Here is a 23,993-nt window from a genome sequence, read left to right as displayed (position 1 = left end):
CACTTGAGGCTCCGTGGGTGTTTTTAAAACCCTTTTGGTTCCGTCATCTATATTTTATCTTGGACTGGAATTGATGTAGTTTCATAATAATAACTAGAAAACGTCTTCAAAGTTTTTGTATGGTTCGTTTGACACCCATGATTGCTGTCTGTATTTGGTTTCGTAGCGAGGCTGAAGGGTTGTTTTTTATTTTAAATCCCATTAAGGATTCTATATAATTATTAAGTTTGACTTTAAAAAGTTCTTTGAATAATTGATTGAGCTGTTTGGTATCTAGGATCAACTGAAATGATTTTTGACGAAGTGTCTCAAGATGATTTGTTGTTAATTGAAACTGAGTTGAACTGATTGATTGACTGTTGAGGAGTCAATCTATAAGACAAACCAAGACTATTGTTATGCTTCAAAAATGTTGGTTAGAGTTTCATTTATTATGGTTCAAGCTATGAACATCTGGGTTTTCAGTGTTTTGGCTGTTTTCACCATTTTCTGGAAGTTTGTTCCATGTTTGGTTCTGGTTCTGGTAACGCAAGGCGAACCAGAACCAGAACCATTGGAATGAACAATGTGATGTTAAAACATAATGTGACAAACAACTGTGGGAAAATACCGTCTATTTCACACAACCTCACGGTTAATAAAAAAGAACTGTCCCTTTAAATCACCATGGAAACGGAGAAGCGCCTCTTTAGCTGAGAGCTTGGAAATCCGAGGCTGCGTGAAGACCTTGAAGGCATCTGGAGCGTCGGCCCCCACCCGAGGCGAACGGGGCCACATCCACCAGAGCCGCAGCTCTCGGAGCTTTTCATCTGAGCCCGGTTCCGTCCGAACCGGGGGAGCGATGCGACGTCCCGGAGGAGAGAGCAGCGCAGACCGAGCGGCCAGGCAGCAGCGCGCATTGCGAGGAGCATCTGACTGAGTTCCCGGCAAACAAAGGTGAGCGGCTCTCTGTGTGTTTGGGTTCTGCTCCGCGACGCGTTTCGGTCGAGCCCAGCCCAGAACCGGTGACTGGCAGCCGGGATGAGTCATAGCCTGAGCGGCGCTGCTGCTGCTGCTGCTGCTGCTGCTGCTGGAGGAGAGGAGAGCAGAGCTCTCCGCAGCCTGAGCGGCTTCATTATCAGCTTCACATGCAAAGCGCAGCCAGCGGCTCCGGTCCACAGTGTCCACACGGTCCACAGTGTCCACACGGTCCACAGTGTCCACACGGTTTGCATGAAGTGTGGGAGGCAGAGATGTTGTCTGGTTTGTGTTGCGCATTAACTTTGAATCTACATTTAATTCAACTTTTCCAATGTGGACACATATAAATACTTCAGGATGGGAACAAGACGAACCGCTGTTTGTTCCTGCAGCTGTAAAGAAGCATCATGACGGAAAGTTAAGTGGAAGAAAAAAGTCTGTTCTCTGTACGCACGCAGAAAAGGTCAGGAAATAAAATATAGTTTATTGATCTCCAAGGGGAAAATTATGTATTTGTTGACAAAGGTGTTAAATGTTTGTAAAGACAAACATGCAATATAAACATTTATAAATATAAACTGCATCTTAATACTTTCAGATCCAGGAAATCCAATTTCTACAGAAGCAGTTTGTTTCGTTAGCTGCATCTAAGCTTACAATCAGAAGTTAAGTGGAAGGAAAAAGTGTTTACTGTGATGTATCAGTGTGAAGCGACTCTGGTCCACGTTGTTCTGCGATGTTCTCGGTTGATATTGATGTCATTGTTAACAAGCTGCAGCAGATCCAGATCTCAGATATTTGAGTCGTTTTCATTCATGTTGGAAATTTAAAATGCAAAGAATTAATAAACAACAAAATGATTCCTGGATGTTTTAAACATCAGGCGCCTAAAAATAACTTTGAATGTCATTGGAGTTAATAAGTTCAGTAAAAGCAAAACGTTCTCTAAGCTTTTTAATGGAAAGTTGAGTGGAAGGCAAAAGTGCAGCTGTGTGAAGCACCTTTGTTCCTTGTCTTTCTGTATATTTTAGGTCTAAATTATGTAACCAGATTTCAGCAGATCTCAGTATCCAGGTTTCACCAAAGAACTCCTGGTGGTCGTAAAAGGAACTGCAGGTGCATCAAAATAATTAGTTAATTGATTCAGTAATTTTATGCAAACGTCATGAAAAGGTTTTGGTTGATTCATTTTTCATCATATTTTTTGCGTGAATTGTCCCAGAAGTCGTTGCCATGGCGCCACTTTCTCACATCAAACCATTGAAACTCGTTTCTTCTCCAGCTGGGCTGTCGTGACCTTTAACCTTTCGCCAGGCGGCATGCCGAGTCGTTCGGTGGTAATCTGGAGCCGTGAGCGTCCGGGGCGTTTTGCAGACCTTCAGCTCTGACCAGGCTGTTGCCGGGGCAACGCGTTTACGAACCAGAGGTTTTTATCGCCATCGGCTCTGATGAGCCTCGGTGACCTTTAGGCCGGAGGACGTGACCTTTCCCTCAGCCTGACTCCGCCCCCTGCAGAGTATCGACCAGGAGCAGTGGGGCGCGTGGAGACGGAGGAGCTTTCCTGCAGCGAGGATCTGGCAGCAGAGACGCCATTTGGTTGGCAGAGAAAACGAGTCCAAAAAACAAAAACACTTCCTGATCCGATCATTTCAACTAATTAATTAATTGAGATCCGTAAAAACTGGAACGTTGACAAACTTGATGAGAATTTATTTCCATAAATGCCTCAGAAATGTAAAGATCTGAGAAGTGTGGCATGTCTTTGCTGCTCTAGTTCAATCAGATCTGTGAACATTCATTTTCAATTCATACAGATGACTTTGACTAGGCCATTTTAACCTGCGGTTCTGCTTGTTTGGCATGCAAATATTATAGCTTCTGTTCAGCTCAACTCTACTAACTATAATGTCAGACTGAGATAATTATGTCCTTTAATCATGAGAATAAAGTCATAAAATTACTAGAATAAAGTAGTGATTTTATAACTCTTACAAGAAAAATGACAAAATGATCCAGTTTTAGTTTTTTATATGTCATAGAAATTCTTCATCTGTTAAAGTATTTGCATTAAATAAGCCATTAAAAACATGCGGCGCCACCATAATCCAACCACTTCCTGCTGGTCTTCTTTGTCGTTTCCAGCAGTAGTAACATCCTGTCATTGATCATGTGACGCGTTTGATGTGTTTTCATTCCATTGTTTCAAAATGTACCAATACAAATAAAGCTGGGATGAGCTGAAGATGTTTATTGAAAAACAATGTTTATTTTAATAGAATTGAATTAATTTGTGTAATTTTACAGTGAATAGAAACAGCTGGTTTCCTCTCAGACCTGATTTGTTGTTTGGATCCAGGTTGAGGTTAAAATCTGGATGTTTTTTCTCAGGTTGAGCTGGGAGGGAACCAGGAAACCTGAACAGCTTTGACTTGTTTCCTGCAGAGCCATTTAGAGCGAGTCTGCGGAAACAGATGCAGTTTGGAAACACCAAGCAAATGAAATGGTTTCATCTGTGAAGAGAGGGAGCAGATAATCCTGGTTGTTCTGTCAGAGGAAGCTCTGAAAGCTTTAAACGATCAATGGATTCAGACAGTAAATCAGTTCAGCATCACATTCTGTCTGCCAGCCACTTTTATTCCTCTCAGAAATCGCAGGATTGCAGCCATTTATGACGGACGGCTTCGCTCTTCTGACATCTGCAGGAGAATCCTGTGATTAATCTGTATGAGGGAATACTTGATGTTATTGCATCTATCTTAAATCTTATTTCCCATGTATAAAATAAAACCCTCCAGTCTAGAAGTGGAAATAACATTATAGGATCAGTCAGGAGACATTACAGAATCATTTGGAAATGCCAAAAATAATGAAATCAAATCTAATTGTGTGTTAATGGTTATGGGTTTTTTAGTCTTCGGAGCCGAACTTGAAGTTGAACGATAAATTTGATGAACTGCACAGTCATGGTTTGGATTTAGTGGAGCAGATAATTGAAAAATCTTTTACATGCAGATACAGATGCTCCAAGGGGAAGTGGAAAAAACCTCTAGCCAGTGAAAAAAATCAAGATGGCTGCCGTGGTCATCAGGGAGGCTAATGTTTGAAATAGAATCACCAATGAAATGAATGTTTGGTTTCAAATAATAAATTTAAATTATGAATATTTTCTTGATGTTGTTTCCTTTATCATTTTTCAAAATGGCTGCTAATGGCTGTTGTAATGGTAATAAATGTTTGCGCTAAAATCACACAATTAACCACAAAGTTTGGTTCACTAACCACTAATTTGCTAAACAAGAATATTAGCTATGCTAATGCTAATCTGCTAAACACATAAAACTGACCAGAAGCTAACGCTAAAACACAAAACACATTCAAAAAATTTGCTTGCTCTAATAATAAACACAGAAAATTCACTGGAAGCTAACAGTCCACTGCTAAACACACTGAAAAATTAACAGGAGCTAATGCTAAACTGCTAAAACAGTAAAAGATTTTAGCAGAAGCTAACGCTAAACTGCAAAGCCAGTAAATAATTAGCAGAAGCTAACTTTAAACACACAAAAATTACTGGAAGCTAACGCTAAAACGCTAAACAGTTTTTAAAATTTGCAAAGCTAACGCTAACCCTTAAGACTCTGAGTCTGTCGTACATCTTCATCTATTTCCATGCAAATATAAACATCAGGATCATTAAAACTATTTTCCTGGTTCTTCTGTAGCCATGAAGCTGGAGAGGAAAATGTTGTGATGGTTGGAAACCTGCCCTGATTCATCGTCGAATGTCTCTGCTGCATCGCTGCAGGAAGCGGTTCACTTCCACTGAAACAGAAAACAATCTGCACATCTCGGGTCATTTGTCTGTGCAATAAATGGAGGCAGCAGAAATAAATTGCAGCTCATCAATAATTGAAAGCAACAGGCTGTGAGGTCCTCAGTAGAGGAAGATTTAGTTTGTTTTGGTGGGAAACTAAAACTGAAACTTTTGCTCCAATTCAAGCTGCTGCACTTTTAAATCAAAATGAAAATTTTTTGCACAGCTTTGGTTTATTTGAGACTGTCAAGTTTTTAATCTTCCTGTTGTCTGTTTTAACTTTGAACCAGAAACAAAGTTTTTCTCTTGCAGTCCCAGAAAATCCTCTGGCTTCTCCTCAAAACGGCTTCGATTTCAAAATAAAGTAACTTCCTGTAAAGTTGTAGAACTGGTGTCCATGTTGGATGGTGTTTTTATTTGTGTAAATTTGTTCTTGCTTTCTGCGTCCTGATCCTCATCAGGATCTCTGGTTGTTTCTCGCTGCTGATTTCTGACCCGATGCCAAGAAGCATCACTTCCTGCCTCCCAGCGGTCGCCGTAGCAACCAGGCTAACTTCTTGCTGTTTCATCCCCCATGGAGAAAAAAAGATCAGGTTCAATTTGAGTTGGGAGAAAATATCAGCAGAATAAATTTATTAGAAGTTTGATTTGCTAGAATTCCAGCATCGGTTTGAAAACAGACGTTCGCTGCTCCATCGTTTTAGTTTAAATCTGACGCCATCAAACCTTTTCTTGAATCCGCTGGAGTTGGTTCTGACGAGGGAGAGAGACGGACATCATGGGGAGGGAGGAGGAGACACCAGTTGCCTGGTGACGGAGCAGGAGGAGACGAAGGTGAAGAGAGGAGGAGGAGGAGACGAAGGTGAAGAGAGGAGGAGAGGAAGAGGAGGAGAAGAGGAAGAGGAGAAGAAGAAGGAGGAGACGAAGGTGAAGGGAGGAAGAAGAGGAGGAGGTGAGGAGGAGGAGGAAGAGGAGGAGGTGAAGAGTTGTTTTCCAATAGCAGAGTTTCTGATCATGATCTGATGATTTATGCCGGTCAGGTTCTCCTCATTTTCATATTCAGCTGTTTTATTTTGCAGGTTTTAATTTCTATCATCTATTTATTTTTATAATAATTAAACATTTAAAAAAACAAAAAACTCCTGATTTACATCTGCATATTTATCACGATGTCAGTGATGATATTGCAAAACCAGTTAGAAGCAGAATAAGTTCAATAAAGTTCTGTTTGGCCTTTATTCTTCCGTTTTCAGATTGTCCTCCTGTGATGTGGTTTGTTGTTGGTCTGAAACTCGTCGGTTTCTGTGATTTTCATGCACCAGTTGTCCTGAAATGAAGTTCTGGTCTGTAAGCAAACACAAAGCGACGCTCCGGGGAAGATGTTGTTAAACCTTTAATGTTTGCCCTCAGACTCAAATCTCAGGAATATTAAGATCAACTGTTTGCTTTCTGAATGCATTTCCAATAATTCATAGTTAAAAATCTTCAGGCTCAGATTTTAACTGTTGAATGAAGAAACTAAAACAAAATTTATTGATTATTTACACACAAGCATTTATAATGTCATCAACTTTCTGTTCACTACAGTCTGCACTCTTTCGCTAACGTGCTAATAGCTTCAGCTCTTGCAACTTCACTGTTGTGGTAAAACAGTTTTTACTCTCAGTTTTTTACTTTCAGCTCGTTCTCCTTTCTGGTTCATGTTTGTCTTTAATTTGTCTTCTGCGTCCGTCTCCTCCTGCTGCTCCCAGTGGCCTTCCCGTTACTTCCTCTCATTTATCTTCTCCTTGCTCCGCCGTTCGTCATGTTTCCCTCCTCGGTTGAGCTTTCCTCCTCCTCCTCTTCCTCCTCTTCCTCCTCCTCCTCTTCCTCTTCCTTCTCCTCCTCCTCCTCTTCCTCCTCCTCCTCTTCCTCTTCCTCCTCTTCCTCCTCCTCCTCGTTTTGGGACTCGTGACTCGAGCTGATATTCAGCTGACAGGACTTTATTAGGAGTCAAACACAGGCGCCTCTTTCTCCCTCTCAAATAAGAACCATCAGCAGGAACCTGGCGAAATAAAAACTGCTCCCAAACAAACAAACAAACAAACAAACAAACAAACAAACAAACAAACAAACAAACAGTGACTCTGTAAAACAATAAAGCACATTAAGATGATCGAATCAGAAAGCGACGCGTCTTTATTCGCTCTCGCTGTTAAATGCCGGCATCTCAAACACACACGCACACACACAGCCACACACACACACACACACACACACACACACACACACACACACACACACATACACACACACAAACACACACACACACACGCGCGCGTTAGCTGCTCTCTGCTTGAGGTCGGAGGCTCATGCATTTTTAAAATCGCTGCTGTCGGCAGCCTGCTCTGCTCTCCTCAGTAAAAAGCTGCTTGTTCTCAGTTTTACTGATGACTTGAAATCAATTAGGAAACATGGAAATTAATCTGCATGAAGTAAACGCTGGAACAAAGTCTCACATTTAAAGATAGATGAAAGAGGTGGATTCTTAAAAAGCCTTAAATTAACATGGGAAAAATAGAAAACATGCATTAAGAAGAGTCTTCCATTTTGTTTTGCAGGATTATTTAATCCTGTAAACTTTATGTAGTTTTTCATAGATGGAAATTTGCTGTTGTGCAGAAGTTTGAGCTAACTAGCTGCTAATTAGTTACATGAAGGGTAAAATATCTAGCTTTTCTATTCTATATGGCTGGATGATATTATTCTTATCCATTAGCCAAATCACACAAATTATTTATTGGGATTTTCTTTTTGTACATTTCTGTCGTGATACAAGACTTAAAAGTGTAAAATTAATTGGTGAGAGCTGCAGAAACGATGTCGCTGTCTGGATATCTGTACATAATTTTATTTTATTTGAGGTGGTGCTCGGACTTGGTGCCCCCCTGGGCAACAGCCAGCATGAAAAAACACAACTATTTATGAACAATCTGCATCTTGCCTGCTGTAATTTTATATTTTTCACCAACAAATGTTTTATTGAACCATTTCTCTTAAAGTTTTGTGTAATTTGTCGACATGAAAACATCTGTTTCCATGGAGAGGAAGGATGAGCTATTCCAGGAAAAATATTTTTTTTTAACAAACCTATTCACCGGCATGATTATGTTTCGACTTATTTTTGTTAGCAGTAAATATTTCAGCTGCAAAGCAGGGAAAGAGTCAAACTGAGCCAGACCTTCAACATGGAAACTTTTCTCTGCTTGGCGTCTGTTGATGTCTTGGTACGGGGGACTAAACATGGCAAAACTAAGCAGACTTGGTGGAACATCAAGTCCTGTCATGCCTTGGAAGAATTAATGTTCCACTTCTGAAAAGTGAATCCGTTTATATTTCCTGTGACATCAGAGGCTTTTATTTTTATTAGTTAATTATTAACTTTCCTTCTTGGGATGAAAGCGAATAAATCAGAAAGAAGGTCATGACATCAGTTTTACTGTTTGTTTCATGCAGGCCAAGGCCGTTGGATCTTCACAGCGCAGACAAAGAGATGGCATAGTGTCACATGAGGTCACCATAATTAACGTGTCATCAGTGAATTATTGAGCAGCAGTTATCAGGTTTTAAGAGGCGGATATGCAATAATGTGTTGGAGGTGTTAGCATAATGTTAGCTATTCCAATACTCAAGTACACAAATAAAAAAACTCATCTTCTGATGCTTTTCATGAGGCAGCTTCTTCTGTTTCTTCAGTTTGTGTGTTGCCTCCCCCTTGTGGTAGTGACTGACCTCTGCAGTTCAAAATAACAACAGAATTGAGTTAGTTTAATTTTCATGCCAAAATAATGAAATTGCTTGTTGTTTACGTCTTTGTTTGCCACTCTGCTGACTCGTGGCGTCGCCTTGGCTAACAAGCAGCGGGTTGTTGAAGCTGCCAACAATGTGAACCCTGACTGGTGCATTCCTGAATCCTCAGGTAATGACTCCAAGTGAGGCTGTTGGTCTCAGACTTTCTCCTATAAATGTTTTGTCGCAAAATGGCGACGGCAAAAAAAGTCTGTTGGTTGTTCAACAATTTAATAGATTTTTGAAAATGGTGTCTTCAATACCCAATCGATGTAAACGTAGCCACAGTTTTTATTAAAACTAACTGAATTAAACAGACAAAATGCCGCAGTGAAATAAAACTGAACTTTGATTATTCTAAGTGGTTGAATGTGACGGTAGCAGCTGGAAATAGGAGGCAACATTCCTGCCGTAATTGAAGCTGCATGACCGACTGATTGTTGAGGGCTCATAAAAACTGACCTTCACTTCCACACATCCTGGTTTCAGACGAGGAAGATTTAAATCCTCTCAAACTGTTTGGTCATATTGTGTTGCTCTACAGATTTAAAAGTTTGTGTTATAAGTAAAAATCCTCCAGATTTATTCATAACTTTTCTCTGAGCTGCAGATGTAACAGCAGAAAACATTCCTTTCTATTCCACGTGTGTTTTCTTTCTGCTTTGCATGAGCCACAGCGATCTGATCTTAATCCTCCTCAGCAGAGCAAACGCTTCCAATGGAAACAGTCTTAGAGATAAACCCAGTTCAGTTCAGGCCTTAGTTTGCAAAATGCTTCACAGTAAGAAACAATGAGCTTCACTTCAGCTGCAGCGTCTGAAACCAGATCCTGGGATTTCAGCTCTGAAATGCGACTTTTCCTCTGGCAATAAAAAAATAAGGATTTCTGAGAAACTTTATCCAATTCTGATTATTTCTCATCATTAAATTAACTGTCTGCTGAAAAACTGTTTAATTAGTTTGTTGTAAATTTGTTTCATTCTGGGAAGCTTGGCAGCTTTCTGAGAAGTTTTTCTCTTTGGAGAATAATGGACTGGTTTGGAGATGACCTTTAACCCTTCAGAGGTTGATGAGCAGCAGCTGATCTTGGATCAATGCTGCTGTTTCCCACCTCATAGATTTGGTTTGATTTGGACCAGAACTCCATTATCTGCTCCACCTCCAGCTGCTGTGGTTCTGAGTCAAACCAGCCTGTTTCCCTCCCGGCCTGTGGGGGCGCTGCACCAACAACCACTGAAGGAAACGACACAAAACGTCTGAAGACACTGAGAGCAACTTTCTTCTTTACCAGATGGAAACAAGATGGAGGCGTCAGAGTTTAGTGCTGGAGGATTTCTTATTAGTCTTGGGCTAAAGACCAGGAACCATTTCTGCAGCTAGCGCTAGGATAGCATGCTAGCTTTGGTTGTATTTACCCAGAATGCCCTGCGCTCTAGTCCACTTCCTGCTTTTGGAGCGGTCTCTGTTTGTTTCATCACATTTGCATCCAAACCGCTGAGACTTCACTTGAACCAAACTTAAAGTTCGTAGACGGATTCGGTTCGGTGTTTCGGTACGAACCGGATTTTCTAGAGAAACGGACCGGAGTTGGTTTAAATCAGCCTAAAGAGAAATGATGGGATGAACCTGAAGCAGCAGATCAGCTTGTATTGAGGTTCTCACAATGTTTCTTATTAACTGCTGAAGGCTTTTGATCACCAGAACCTTGTCTGTAATGTTTTCCGTTTTTTCTGCCTTTTGGGTTTGATGCGTCTGGTTTGCTGAACGTCAGATGGGAAAGTTTGATTTGAATCCGATCCGGCAGCTGGATTTGCTCCGGCCTCAGGTTGTCGTATTTTGGGAAGTCGGCCTTCGATTTCCACCGTCAGCTGATGATGATGTCACTGCAGGCCGGGGATAACGGCTGTGAGCCGCAGAGACACTTCCAGTATGAAACCAGTTCATTCTCTGAGCTTCTCTCTGGTTCACTGGGAATTGTGGGAATTGCTGTCATGTTTCATGTCTCGGTGGCCGGTGATTGGTTTGGCTTTCTGACGATCATCCAATCACAGAGCGGGGATTGGAAATGTCTCAGCGTGAAAAGAGAAATAAAAAGTTTATTGATCTGAAGTCAGGATGAAATGTGTAAAATCTGATCAACATGTTACAAAACATTAGGGGTGTCCAAAGTGTGGTTCAGGGACCGTTGGTGGCACCTGGCAAGAATGGTGAAAATTACATTTCTACTGTTTGTGGAAAACTTTAAGAACAACACAAATCATAATTCTTTAATTTGATAATAAGTAACTCTTGACCTGTAATATCAAAAGGAAGAATTCTGAGTTTAAAGTAAAATTCTGAAAAATGTCAGAATTCTGTGAAAAATTTCAAAATTACGTGAAAAACAAAGAAAAGTGTGAAAAAGTCAGAATTCGGAATGAAAAAGTTAAAATTCAGTTGAAAAAAGTCAAAATTCCAAAAATTCAAAATTCTGTGAAAAATTTCAAAATTACGAGAAATGCCAGAATTCTGAATTTTAACTAAGAATTTTAAGGAAGATGCCACATTATCCCCCCAAAAATAAATAAAATATTCTATGAAAAACATCAGATTTTTTTTCAGAATTATTATGTTTTATTTTATTTTATGTCATAGAAAGTCATGTCACAAACATCCAGTGACCTTTGATCCATAAACACCATCATATTTGGCAAAACACATCAAAGAAAATTCTCACTTTTATTGCTGGAAATGAACTAAAAACCTTTTAAACCAAGAAAATAAAAATAATTGCCCCAAAACTTTCTTTGTTTAAATGAAATATTTTTTTCAGTTTCCTTATTTCTGCCAGACATTTCAGTCAGTTGTTGTAATTCAATAAACAATGAAGGTTAAAGGAAGTTTTGTCACTGATATTATTCCATAAATGGAGGACTTTTCCAACCCAGTGAAAAACAATCTGATGTTTCTTCTTCTTCCTCGTTCTGCTCGTTCTTTCAGTGGCGAACAGGAAGTGGATTCTTCATGTTCAGTGAAGTGAAGGAAGTCGCCGCAGCAGCAGATCTGAGATTTTTAAGGAAGGCAAAGAGAGGAAAATGTATCAGGATATTTACTGGGTTATTTTTATGAAAATGAAATAAAATCAGAAGCATAATATTCCTTTTTTCTTTTCAGTTTTTTCTCTTGATTTTCTCCTCATGTCTTAAAACCTTCTGCAGGTAAAATGAACTCGCTGCTCATCAGATACGTTCAGTTCATTCATCTGGTTTTTTCTTTGTGTCTGAGCCAAATGAAGGAGAACTGTAGCTTTAAAACTGCATGTTTTTGCCTTTTCTTCCTGGACGTTTCTGTTAATTCCCACTAAAAACTTTTGCGACTTTCAAAATAAACCAGCAGTTTTTTTCACTCTTCCTTCAAATGGAAACAGGAAAATAAAGAAAAGACGAAATGAGCCTTTAGAAATAAGCTGGTGGGTCAGAAACCAAACAGAACCTTTGCTAAAACTTGTTCTGCAGCCTCTGCATTTTTAAGATTCTCTAGAAAGTGATGTCACTTCCTCCTTCCCAGAACTTACCTGGTTTGACTCGTCCGCCTGGTTTTTACTCACTTCCTGTTTGACTGCTCTGGTTTCCTGGACCAGCGTGACCCCGGGCCCCCGGCGCCGATAACAGAGCGTGTGTGTGTGTGTGTGTGTGTGGTGTGTGTGTGTGGTGTGTGTGTGTGTGTGTGTGTGTGTGTGTGTGCGTGGGTGTGTATGTTCATGTGTGTTCAGACTCGTATCTTTCTGCATCGCAGCCTCACCCTCTCATTACTCTCAGAAACAGAGGAATCTCCAACAGGAAGTTCTCAAAGTTTGGCTCCTTTGGAGACACAGGAAGCCGAGCTTCTAGATTTACATGCAACATTGTGACTGTGATGCACGGTGGTGGCAGCATCATGCTGTGTGGGGAGGACAAGGACAAGGGAAGAATGGTTCAAAGCTGATTCATGGTGGGAATGGCCTAGTCAAAGTCCAGACCTAAATCCACTTGAATGGATCAACGGAAAAACGAATGGATATATGGATGAAGTTTTCCTTCCCTTTAACTTTCTCTGTGACTCAGATGAAACGTGTCTGAAGGCTGAATATACTTCCGGGTGTGAATAGTTTCCCCCGCGGTCCGAGAGGCGGAGCGGACGGTAACCGGTCAGTGGTGCGTGGCGCCCCGCAGCCAGTCAGCTGCTCGGCGGAAGGCGTGGCTCTCCGCCCGCTGCCTCCTCCGCCTCCCCGCCGCTCCGCGTCCCAGCAGAGCCTCCGGTCTGCGGGTGAACGCAGGCTGAGCGTCTCCCTCCGGATCTGAGCGAGAAACGGCGAGGAACCGCAGACAGGTAGGAACCGCAGACAGGAGGAGTTGCGGGATTCTGCAGTTTCCTGGTTTTTGACTCATTAGTGAGAATCAAAATCTCCTCCATCAGTTTCTCTGTTTAAAGCCTGAAACTTTCGCTTCTTCTGATTTTATTTAGAAAAAAAAAAGTTTTTTTTCTGGGATATAAAAAGCTCCAGCTGAACTTTCTCTGTTCTTCTTGTTTTATATTAATAAGGGAATTAAAGCAGATTTAGGTTACAATTGCTCCGTTGTTCAAGTTTAAAAAATAAGTTTATGGCGGCAATAAAACGAGTCCTGAGTTTATAGCCAACCGGAGTTTTGAACAAAGTTTTTGTCTATAAATAGAAGAAAACATGAAGGTAAAAATGCTCCGATTATTCATTCATTTTTATTTTTACTAAGCTCCATGTCTTCTTTCATGCTGCTGATTAATTATGAACAATAACGCGGCTGTATGATCGATTTATTATCCAAATTCGCAGAAGAAAGTTGACGTCACACAGCAGCGCATTGTATGATCAGGGCGCCACCCTGAAGGGGGCGCCAGAATGCAGGGGCGTTTGTTTTTTTTGTTTGGCCTTTTCTGTATTACAAAATCTGTTTGTTAAATGGTTTGGATAGAAAAAAACCTGAATTTCTGCAAAAACACTGAAATTTATAGATAAATCTGAGAAATGTTCTCAAAAACTTTGAATTTATTGATCTTCTGTTTGCATGTTTTGGTTCTTTCTGTTAAGGCTGCATCATATCAGTCATTTTTGTGATGATTATTAAAAAGATTACATTTCTGCCCAAAATCAAATGTTTTCTAGAAAAAACAAAAATGTGAAAATTTGCAGGAAAAAAACTCAGAAATGTGAAAAATAATTTTAAAAACTTGAACATTTTCTGCCCAACTTTAGCGTTTTCTCCTCTCATCGTCATGAAGGAGTTTTGGTCCATTCTTTTTTTCCACATTACATCATTTCAATAAGATTAATGTCTGGTCTTTGACTAGGACATCACAGCTGCTGCTTTGGTTTTGGTCATTCTGTTAACGACCCGTTTAGGGACAAGCAGAGCAGAATCGGCTGTTATCTACCAACCTGAGTGACTCGTTTAGAGATGGTAGATTATTTTCATTTCCTCTGGTTTGGTATTTTGTTTGTTTCCCTTTAATTCCTGTAAAAACTCTGAAAATGTGCCATGAAGATAAAATGACCTTTGCATCGTCACCTCTCCACCACTTTGCCTGATATTCTGTTAGAAATTATGATGAAAACAGCTGATAAATTCTTAAACTTTGAATTTATTCAAACTGTAATTTCTTCACACGAATTGAGTTTTTATTTCTTCTTTCTGGGAAAACGAGCCGAGAAGTTTGATGTCAACCTTTAAAGTTTGGTTGTGAGTGAATGAATGAATCTTCCTGTGACCCGCCGGGTCGTTGTTGGTTCTGAAGGAGGAAACGTGTGAAAACTCGTCTGATATCTGAGCTTTTCCTCTTTTATGATTTATAACGCTGCAGTTTCATGGGTCAATATTTGAGTTTACATTTGGGCCGAAGTGCAGAAGCTGCTTCTGCTGCTAGAAACTTTAAAAAGTTCTGATTCTGGTTCATTTTGTTAACAGAACCGGTTTCATCTGAAGAACCTTCTGGACTCAGGTGAGACAAACCTGCTGATGTTCATCAGCTGCTGCAGGATCTGGAGGCCGGATGAGATTTCATTAGCTTTTAGTTTGATTTTAACGCTTGGTGTAAAAAATCATTTTGTATTGATTGATTGATTGGTTTGGTTGATTGAAGTTTTCGTCATTTTGAACTGAACGGTTATTTGAGAATCTCCCTTAAAGTTACAGTTGTGGTTCTGTTGAGAGTTTCTGCGCAGTCAGCGTCTCTTTTGGACTTTACTCTGTCGTTCTGGTTCTGTCCTACTCAAATCCTGAGCTCTGAGTGAATCTGTTTGTTTTCTTTACTCTCTGGAGGATTTTAAAGTGAAATTATCTGATAAATCTCATGAACAGGTTTCAGTTTCGGCTCATTTCAGTTGACATTCAGAGTTCAGAGGAGGTCGAAACGTCTGGGTTTGTTCTTCAGCCACAGGAAAACCTAACAGATGTTCAGTCATGGGAAAAACTAAGTACACCCTTCCAACATGATAAAAATTATTCTGACTTTAAAGACATTTTTGTATTATTAAAAAAGATGAATAAGTGAAAAAGCTTCATGTCAAATTAAGGCCTTAAAACGTCTTAAATTCATTTAAAAATGCGAGTTAGCTTTAAAAATGCTAATCGCAGGTCTGAAATTGTTCTTTAGCGATTTTTCCTCAGTAAAAGTTCTTATTTTGGACTCATGACTTTATGCTAAATCAATTAAGGAACATGGAAATTAGCTGACATGGAATAAATGCTGGAGAATATTTAGCGATAGTTGTCCATACATCCTTAAAAAGCCTTAAATCCATAAAATTCAGGCCTTAAAAGTCTTAAATGAATTCGTAGAGTGTAAGTTAATCAGGTTATTATTTATTATTTATTAATTATTTATTGGTTTTTGGTTATGATGATCATTTCTTGTTGAATCAAGACAAACAAGATAAACACATTTTTTGTTAAAACAAGAAACAAATGACAAACTTTCCTGTTTTGATAATAAAAACTTATCTCTTTATAATGAAAACATTTCTCATTTTGTATTTTTAACCTCTTTTCAATCTTGTTATGATGTGAAAGTTTCCTGCTATAACAAAACAAAATATTCCTGAATTTATTTATTTCAACATAAATGCATAAATTAATGTAACTGCTGCTTTTTTCATCATAGTTTAATAAAAACCAATAGATGGAGAAACGTTTCTATAACACTAAATATTACGGCTCATTATTGACCAAATTAAATGTGTTTTACCTAAACGGGTCTAAAATGTGATATAATGAACGTTTCCCTCTGGTTTGAAATATTCAGGTCAAACCACTTTAAAGATCCTGGAGGCGGAAAAACGCAGAACAAACAGGATGTTCTGTTTCTGCAGACCGGAGGCAAAATGGCCGCCGCTCATCCAGTCAGCTGACCGGTCACATGACCTCCAACTGGATAAGCAAGAAGCGGGCGGGAGACAGAAACACAGTGATTCTCACCGTGGTTTTAGCAGCAGAGTAAATTCTCCTGTTGTGGTAAAATGATGAGATATGAAACCGTTTTATAGAAAATGGAGCCACAGATCCGCCGTCCAGATCTGCTGATGTAGATAAAACGTCCAGAAAACACTAGCATGTGGCTGGTGAACTAATGCTAATGCGCTAATAGCAAAGCTAGCCTTTCATTTAGCGCACTTAGCTTCCCCTTACAATCCCAGATAAATTCCAGTTTTTCCTTATTAGTTTTAGAAATATTTATTTTTCAAATTATTCCAGTTTTTCAGGATTTCTAAGTCGTATTTCTTTCTATTTTTGTTTTCATCTCTGTTTCGATGCAGAACGTCTTTGCTTCCAGGTCTTATTGTTTTGATGTTTATTTGTGGATATTTTTCTGGTTTGTAATCTTGTGAAGCTCAGTGAAGAAGCGCAGGAATCGGGTCGTCGTTCTGTCCAGCAGGATGTTTCGGCGCCGATCCGCCTCCATCTGTCCAGGCCAAAGCGTCGCGGCTGCTGCAGTCATGAGGACGCAGCACAAAGCTCAGCTGTTTCCACTGCAGGATGAATCTGTGAATCTGCTCTCTCCGTTCTGGTTCTGGTTCTGAATGGACCAGCCTGCAGGAATGTGATGATCCAGTTTGGTTGCCTTTTCAGACAAACCTGTAAATCTGGACGCTGCTCTGGAGCAGAATAAATGAAACACTGTCTGGTTTATACTCATCAAACTGTGAGGTTTGTTCAGCTGGTCACTGTTGTGTTTCCTTTATAATTGAATAATGTTCTGTTTTTATCATGAAGATCATCCTGAACCGCCTCGCTGGGCTCTAGATAAACTCCCTGCTTGTTTCCCATCCAGTCTGCCATGTTGACTTCCTGTTTGCTGGGTAAATAATGACTCTGTTGTGTTGGACTGAACTAAATCTCTGGAATGTCTCAGATGGTCTTTATTCCGCCCTGAAGCCTGTTGCAGGTTTGCTGTGTTTTGTGTTAGTTGAGGATGTCGGCAGCAGTGAATTATTCATCCTGAATGTTTCTGCAGTTTCTTCTGCGGAGACGCTGAACGTTCAGGACAATCTGCTGCAAAGCGTCTGGGCGTCCTGAGTAACTGAATAGTTAAAGGCCAGCCCTCATCAGCGTTAGCAGCTATTGATCTGTGGCTGCGGAGGACAGATTGTTAGCGACAGCAGGAGATGGAAAACAAATTAGTTCTGTGATCAGGTTAGGTTGAAGCGGAGGACACATCAGTCAGACCTAAAGGTCCAGCTGACCTTTCAGAAAATATCCACCGTCGGGGAACGGATGTTCTTCAGCCAGAGTTAGAGGGAACTGGTGACTCCAGGTGGAACGACGGGATCGTTCATCCTCTGTCTGCTGTAAAGAGACCAAAGACCCTCACTGGTCCCCAGTGGAGACCAGAGAGTTAGCATCGCTAATGCTGTTCTCATGCCTGAATCATATATTTAGTTCCACTAAACCTAAAGTGCTTTTGCTGGAAGCTAATGCTAAGTCGCTAATCATAAACATCGGTTCTGCTAACACTAATGTATTTAGTATTAGCAGAAGCTAATGCTAAGTCGCTAATCATAAACATCGGTTCTGCTAACACTGATGTATTTAGTATTAGCAGAAGCTAATGCTAAGTCGCTAATCATAAACATCGGTTCTGCTAACACTAATGTATTATAGTATTAGCAGAAGCTAATGCTAAGTCGCTAATCATAAACATCGGTTCTGCTAACACTAATGTATTTAGTATTAGCAGAAGCTAATGCTAAGTCGCTAATCATAAACATCGGTTCTGCTAACACTAATGTATTTAGTATTAGCAGAAGCTAATGCTAAGTCGCTAATCATAAACATCGGTTCTGCTAACACTAATGTATTATAGTATTAGCAGAAGCTAATGCTAAGTCGCTAATGATAAACATTGGTTCTGCTGATGCTTTTCAAGTTTTGGTTTTTGACTGTTAAGTTTTTTTTTTAGTCATCCGTTTATATTCAGGCTCTTATTTTGAAGTCTTTGTACACAGAGGTTCTGTTTCCTCTCCTCGTTGTTCTTTATTTTTGTTAAGAAGTTTTATTGAGCAAGTAGCATCAGATGATGGAAACAGCGAAACGTTCAACATGAACGACGTGTTTTTATTTCCCCTCTTTAAGCCACTGGGGTGTACTTACTATTCCTGCTCTGCTTTAGTTTAGAAAATCATGTCATTATGAAATATGTTGCATATTATTTACATTTCAGTGAAGACTTGAATCATTTTTGAAGCACTTTAAGGTGCATTAATTTAAAAGAATAGTTGATGTTTTTATTTCCAGTTGGAAAGTTTCCTGCAGGACTGATTGAAACCTTGCAGGTTAAATGTCAGGAGGCTAAATTTGTCTCAGAGTGACGGTTTGATGGCGTCATCGTCTGAACTGCAGGCAGAACGTCGCTCCCCCGTAATAAAGCTCAATATTTAACACGCTGCAGTCAGCTGATTAACCAGAGTCACATGTTTCCTGAACGCAGAAATAAAAGCTCATCGCATAAAGGATTACTTCATTCCTACAAATAAAACCTGCCTTGTTTTACAACACTGATGGGAAAATGTGCTTTTCATTTCTCAATCTGGAAAATTACAGATTGTCTTTTGTTGTGAAGGATCACCTGTGATCCTTCACAACAATTAATAATAAATATATCAATTAATCACATGACAAATTAAGCTCAATAATTTCCATTTTCACTTTTGTTGTTTTTCTCTTTCTGCCAAAAACTGGATGATTTGATCTGTTTACAAAAACTTTATAATTGATTTTATTTGTGTTTTTGTTATTTAAAATGTCTTAAATGTTTGTTAGCATTTGACGTTTATTGATCTTTCAGAATGTGTCATTGTGTTTAAACGATATTATCGTTTATCGCGATAACAATGTGTCGTCCAGAAAGGGAGGGTAAATGAGGCGCCGGGCGTTTCCTGCTGCCTCTGATTCCTCCTCCTGCAGACAGAATGTCTTCATTTTGCTCCCAGGTTTTCTTCGGGCTCCACTATGACTGATGGGGATTATGACTACCTGATCAAGCTGCTGGCGCTGGGCGACTCCGGCGTGGGGAAGACCACCTTCCTCTACCGCTACACCGACAACAAGTTCAACCCCAAGTTCATCACCACTGTGGGCATCGACTTCAGGGAAAAGCGAGTGGTGAGGCTGCGGCGCTTCCTCCGCTTCGCTTCGCTGCGCCGCCGAGGCCGGGTTGCCATGGCGACCGGGCGCGGGGTCAGCCGGGTCGCCACGGTTCCTTTCCCACACGGAAATCAGTCCAGATAAATGACCAGAAGCAAAAACAGTATTTACAATCGATCGATTGTCATCAATAATTCGCTGGATTAGAACAAAATGGAGATTTTACTGTTAATTTTAAGATGTTGAAGTGAAAATAAGAGAAACTTTACAGAAAATAAACTGGTCTTTGTTTCTTTTTTATTATTTCTCTTCATCCTCAGATTATTTGATTTGAAACGTTTCTCCTCTTCAGGTTTACACGGCTTCAAACCCGAATGGAACGACAACCGGAAAAACCTTCAAGGTTCACCTGCAGCTCTGGGACACAGCGGGACAGGAGAGGGATGGAGGGATGAGGGATGGATGGATGGAGGGATGGATGGATGGATGGATGATGGATGGATGGATGGATGGATGGATGGATGGATGGATGAGGGATGGATGGATGGATGGATGATGGATGGATGGATGGATGGATGGATGGATGATGATGGATGGATGAGGATGATGGATGGATGATGGATGGATGATGGATGGATGGATGGATGGATGGATGGATGATGGATGGATGGATGATGATGGATGGATGGATGGATGGATGGATGGATGGATGATGGATGAGGGATGGATGGATGGATGGATGGATAGATGGATGGATGGATGGATGGATGGATGGATGGATGGATGGATGGATGGATGGATGGATGGATGGATGGATGGATGGATGGATGGATGGTGATGGATGGATGGATGGATGGATGGATGGGATGGATGATGGATGGATGGATGGGATGGATGGATGGATGGAGGATGGATGGATGGATGGATGGATGGATGGATGGATGATGGATGGATGGGATGGATGGATGGATGAGGGATGGATGGATGGATGGATGGATGGATGGGATGGATGGATGGATGGATGGATGGATGGATGATGGATGGATGATGGATGGATGGATGGATGGATGGATGGATGGATGGATGGATAGATGGATGGATGATGGATGGATGGATGGATGGATGGATGGATGGATAGATGGATGGATGATGGATGGATGGATGGATGGATGGATGGATGGATGGATGGATGGATGGATGGATGGATGGATGGATGGATGGATGGATGGATGGATGGATGGATGGATGGATGGATGGATGGATGGATGGATGGATGGATGGATGGATGATGGATGGATGGATGGATGGATGGATGGATGGATGGATGATGGATGGATGGATGGATGGAGATGGATGGATGGATGGATGGATGGATGGATGGATGGATGGATGGATGGATGGATGGATGGATGGATGGATGGATGGATGGATGGATGGATGGATGGATGGATGGATGGATGGATGGATGGATGGACACAGCTCCTGGAGTTGTAAATAAATTTCCACCAGTAGGGGGCAGATTTCTCAGGATTTGAAATTTGGATCAGAATCTGATTTTATTTATTGCTAAATTTCCTCCAGAGAATCTTTTGTTTGACTCTGAAAGTCTCTGTGTAAATATCCAGTCCATTAATGTGATCATCCTGATAATTAATCAATTTGTCTATTAATATTCTAATTAGATTAAAAAACATTTTCTGAAGCTCTGAAGAGAATCAGCCTTTTGTTCAGCTTTAGGAATATATTAAATAAAAAGTTTATTTTTAAATAAAATGGTTCCTTTACTGATCGATTCATCAATTAGTCGTTTGCATTAAAAACTTCCAGCTCCTTTTTGTTCATCAATAAATTAGTTTATAGATTAGTGATTGGATAGAAAAAGATGCTTCATTTATTGACAGAATTAGAAGCAGCTGAAGCTGAAACCAGTTTATAGTTTCTAGTTTTGGTGAAACAGTTTTACACAATCAGATGTTTTTATCTGAACTGTAAAACATTATTTTCTTTTCTTCAGCCATTTTGTTGGTATAGAAGTGACCTTTGACCTCTGGGGTCGCAGCGTCGCTGTAGCCAGCGCTGCTCCCTGCTCTCCTCCCACAGCTGCGGTTCTGCCGGTCGGTTCTGCTGGTCGGTTCAATGCGGACAAAGTGACGTAACGATCGGTGACTAATGCTGCAGTGATTCATCACCAGGATCAGGCGGTTCTGGTCCAAATGCAGACGAACGCTGGCCTGGAAGATTCGACATGTTTAACACGCAAAATGAAAAATAAAGATTCAGAAAACTGAACTCAAACGTCTCAGTTTAACCAGAAAAAGATTTAATAAAGAACAACGTCTGAAAAACCGGAACATTTCCTCTGAACCAGTAAAAGGAATTTATTCCACCTTTAAAGCTGCAGAAACTTTTAAAATTCATATTTTACATATTTATTGACGGTTTATGAAAATATATAAGATAATCTGTGAAAAATATTGACCTCTTCTGTCGTCACCCAGTTCTAGAAGCAACCTATCAGAGCCAGGAGGCGGGTCTTAGCGCTGCCAATCACAAACCACCTTTCTCTCTGCTATGTGCAGCTAGCGTAGCAGCATGCTGCACATGCTAAGGCTAGTTAGCATAGCCACCACTGACAGTGGGCAAACGACTTTCCTGTAAGTTCAAGTTGTTTCTCTGCCAGTAGCACCTTTAGCAGGGCGTACACTAGAATGATTGACAGCGCTAAGCCCCGCCTCCTGGCTCTGATTGGCTGTTTTTGGTGCATTTTTTCAGACAGCAGCAGCTCAGGGAGATCAATCTTTTATGTCTCATAACAAACTGACAACATGGTGACGATTTTAACTAATATATAAAATATATAAAAGTTACGAACTTTAATAACGTCGTGGTTGTGATTTGTGCTGCAGGTTCCGCAGCCTGACCACGGCGTTCTTCAGGGACGCCATGGGCTTCCTGCTGATGTTCGACCTCACCAGCCAGCAGAGCTTCCTCAACGTCCGCAACTGGATGAGTACGTAGCTTTAAGATCAAATTCATCTGATTAAATCATCCAATCCAGCATGAAACACACAGAGCAAATTTCAGTTTATTATTCAGCAACAACCAGCTATGTATATGTATACATATATATCTATATATCTTCATGTATATTATTCTGTTTTTATTTCTGTGACTAAAAATACAAATGGCTCTTATGTTTAGTTGTAAAGTTTAGCTGAATAATTCAAAATCCAAACAAACAGAAGCTGTGAAAGAACTTTTGTAAACCAAGATGGCCGCCCTCAAAACCCAACCAGCAAATTGGTGAAAAAAAATCCAGATTTTTCTCAAATCTTCAATAACGTTTCTCTGTCCTCTGCCGGTTCGCTGTGGCAACCGAACGGCAGGCCAGCTGCAGGCCAACGCGTACTGCGAGAACCCGGACATCGTTCTGGTCGGGAACAAGGCGGACCTGGCCGACCAGCGGGAAGTTCAGGAGAAACAGGCCAAGGAGCTGGCCGACAAATACGGGCAAGTATCATCAGTTATTTAATATTTAACAATTACATCAACAAATGGACCAACATATAAAGCTAAGTGGAAACGTATTAATGACCAAAATGACAATAATTCACACAAATACCAAGAAAATAACAAAATCAATGAAAAACTGATTAAACTTTAATAAAAACTGCATGTGTGTCTGAGTCTGCTGAGTTTGTTTGTTTTTCATTCATCGTCAGAATAGAAATTATTGATCCAATTCTATTTTGATTAAATCAGTTTTTCGACGCCTGGCCACCAGGGGGCAGCAGAGGGTTGGATAGAAAACAAGAAAAAATAGGAAAAATAAATAAAATGAAATCCAACCAATTTTTAAATCATACACTTTAATTAGTTTTTTATGAAAGTAACACACTTTGAAATATTACTATAACATTTAAGTTGAAATAAAGCAAAGTTCATATTAGCTGTTTGAGGAGCTAATTTAGGTTTGTGAAACCCTGGATTGATTGATTGATTGATTGATTGATTGATTGATTGATTGATTGATTGATTGATTGATTGATTGATCATGAAGCATGTCCTCTTGCTGGTGTTTTTTGGTCCTTTCAGGATCCCGTACTTTGAGACGAGCGCAGCCACCGGAGCGGAGGTGGACAAGGCGGTGATCACGCTGCTGGACCTGGTGATGAAGAGGATGGAGCAGTGCGTGGACAAACCGCCGGTCGACCCCGCCAACGGGAACGGCGCCGCCAAGCTGGGCGAGGGAACGCCCGACCCCAAAAGATGCGCATGTTAGACCCGGAGACGCTGCTCCGTCCTCCGTCCCCCGCCGTTTCCTCCCCGTCTGTCCTCAGCATGTTACTGTCATCTTTCAATCATTCCTGTGTGCAGCTCTGACAATAAACGCGCTGCAGCTCCCTCTAGTGGACACCCAGGGCATCGCAGCCTCCGCCTGTCAGCCTTGAGAATAAATTGAACCAGGAGGGGGCGCCGTCATCGCTGTCAGACGCAAAATGTGCCTCGCTGAAAACCTGCAGCCTGGGAATTAAACTCTGCACGCTTCCTGCTTCACCATTGATCAGAATCTGAAATCCAATTCATGGCGTCACAGCAGGAAAAGGTGGAACTTTGAGTCAAATCTGGGCTGAACGAGTTTAATGCCAGGCTGTGTGAATGAAGCATTTGATCCTGGACCCACACTGAGGATCAGTGGGACCAATGTGTTTTAATTATATTTCTTTGTTTCTCGCCGCTCTGTGCTGGACCGGTACCAA

At 40.7% G+C, this 23,993-nt stretch overlaps 1 protein-coding gene across 2 annotated transcripts; it reads left to right on the top strand.

Moving 5' to 3' along the window:
* The first annotated feature begins 687 nt into the window (after nucleotides 1-687).
* LOC129352051 (ras-related protein Rab-27B-like) lies at nucleotides 688-23,931 on the top strand. Of its 2 annotated transcripts, none has more exons than XM_055020852.1 (6): nucleotides 688-936; nucleotides 19,080-19,251; nucleotides 19,586-19,675; nucleotides 22,141-22,243; nucleotides 22,620-22,743; nucleotides 23,329-23,931. In XM_055020852.1, exons 2-6 carry the CDS (start codon nucleotides 19,099-19,101, stop codon nucleotides 23,513-23,515), a joined length of 657 nt encoding a protein of 218 aa, XP_054876827.1. In that variant the 5' UTR covers nucleotides 688-936; nucleotides 19,080-19,098; the 3' UTR covers nucleotides 23,516-23,931. The 2 variants fall into 2 exon arrangements, with proteins under 2 accessions (XP_054876827.1, XP_054876828.1); XM_055020853.1 differs by lacking the exon at nucleotides 688-936 and adding an exon at nucleotides 12,863-12,949.
* Nucleotides 23,932-23,993: the final 62 nt, after the last annotated feature.

The sequence above is a fragment of the Poeciliopsis prolifica genome, unplaced genomic scaffold (genome assembly GCF_027474105.1).
Source record: "Poeciliopsis prolifica strain line A6 unplaced genomic scaffold, Auburn_PproV2 SCAFFOLD071, whole genome shotgun sequence".
NCBI lineage: Eukaryota > Metazoa > Chordata > Actinopteri > Cyprinodontiformes > Poeciliidae > Poeciliopsis > Poeciliopsis prolifica.
This window is presented reverse-complemented; position numbering and strand designations above follow the sequence as displayed.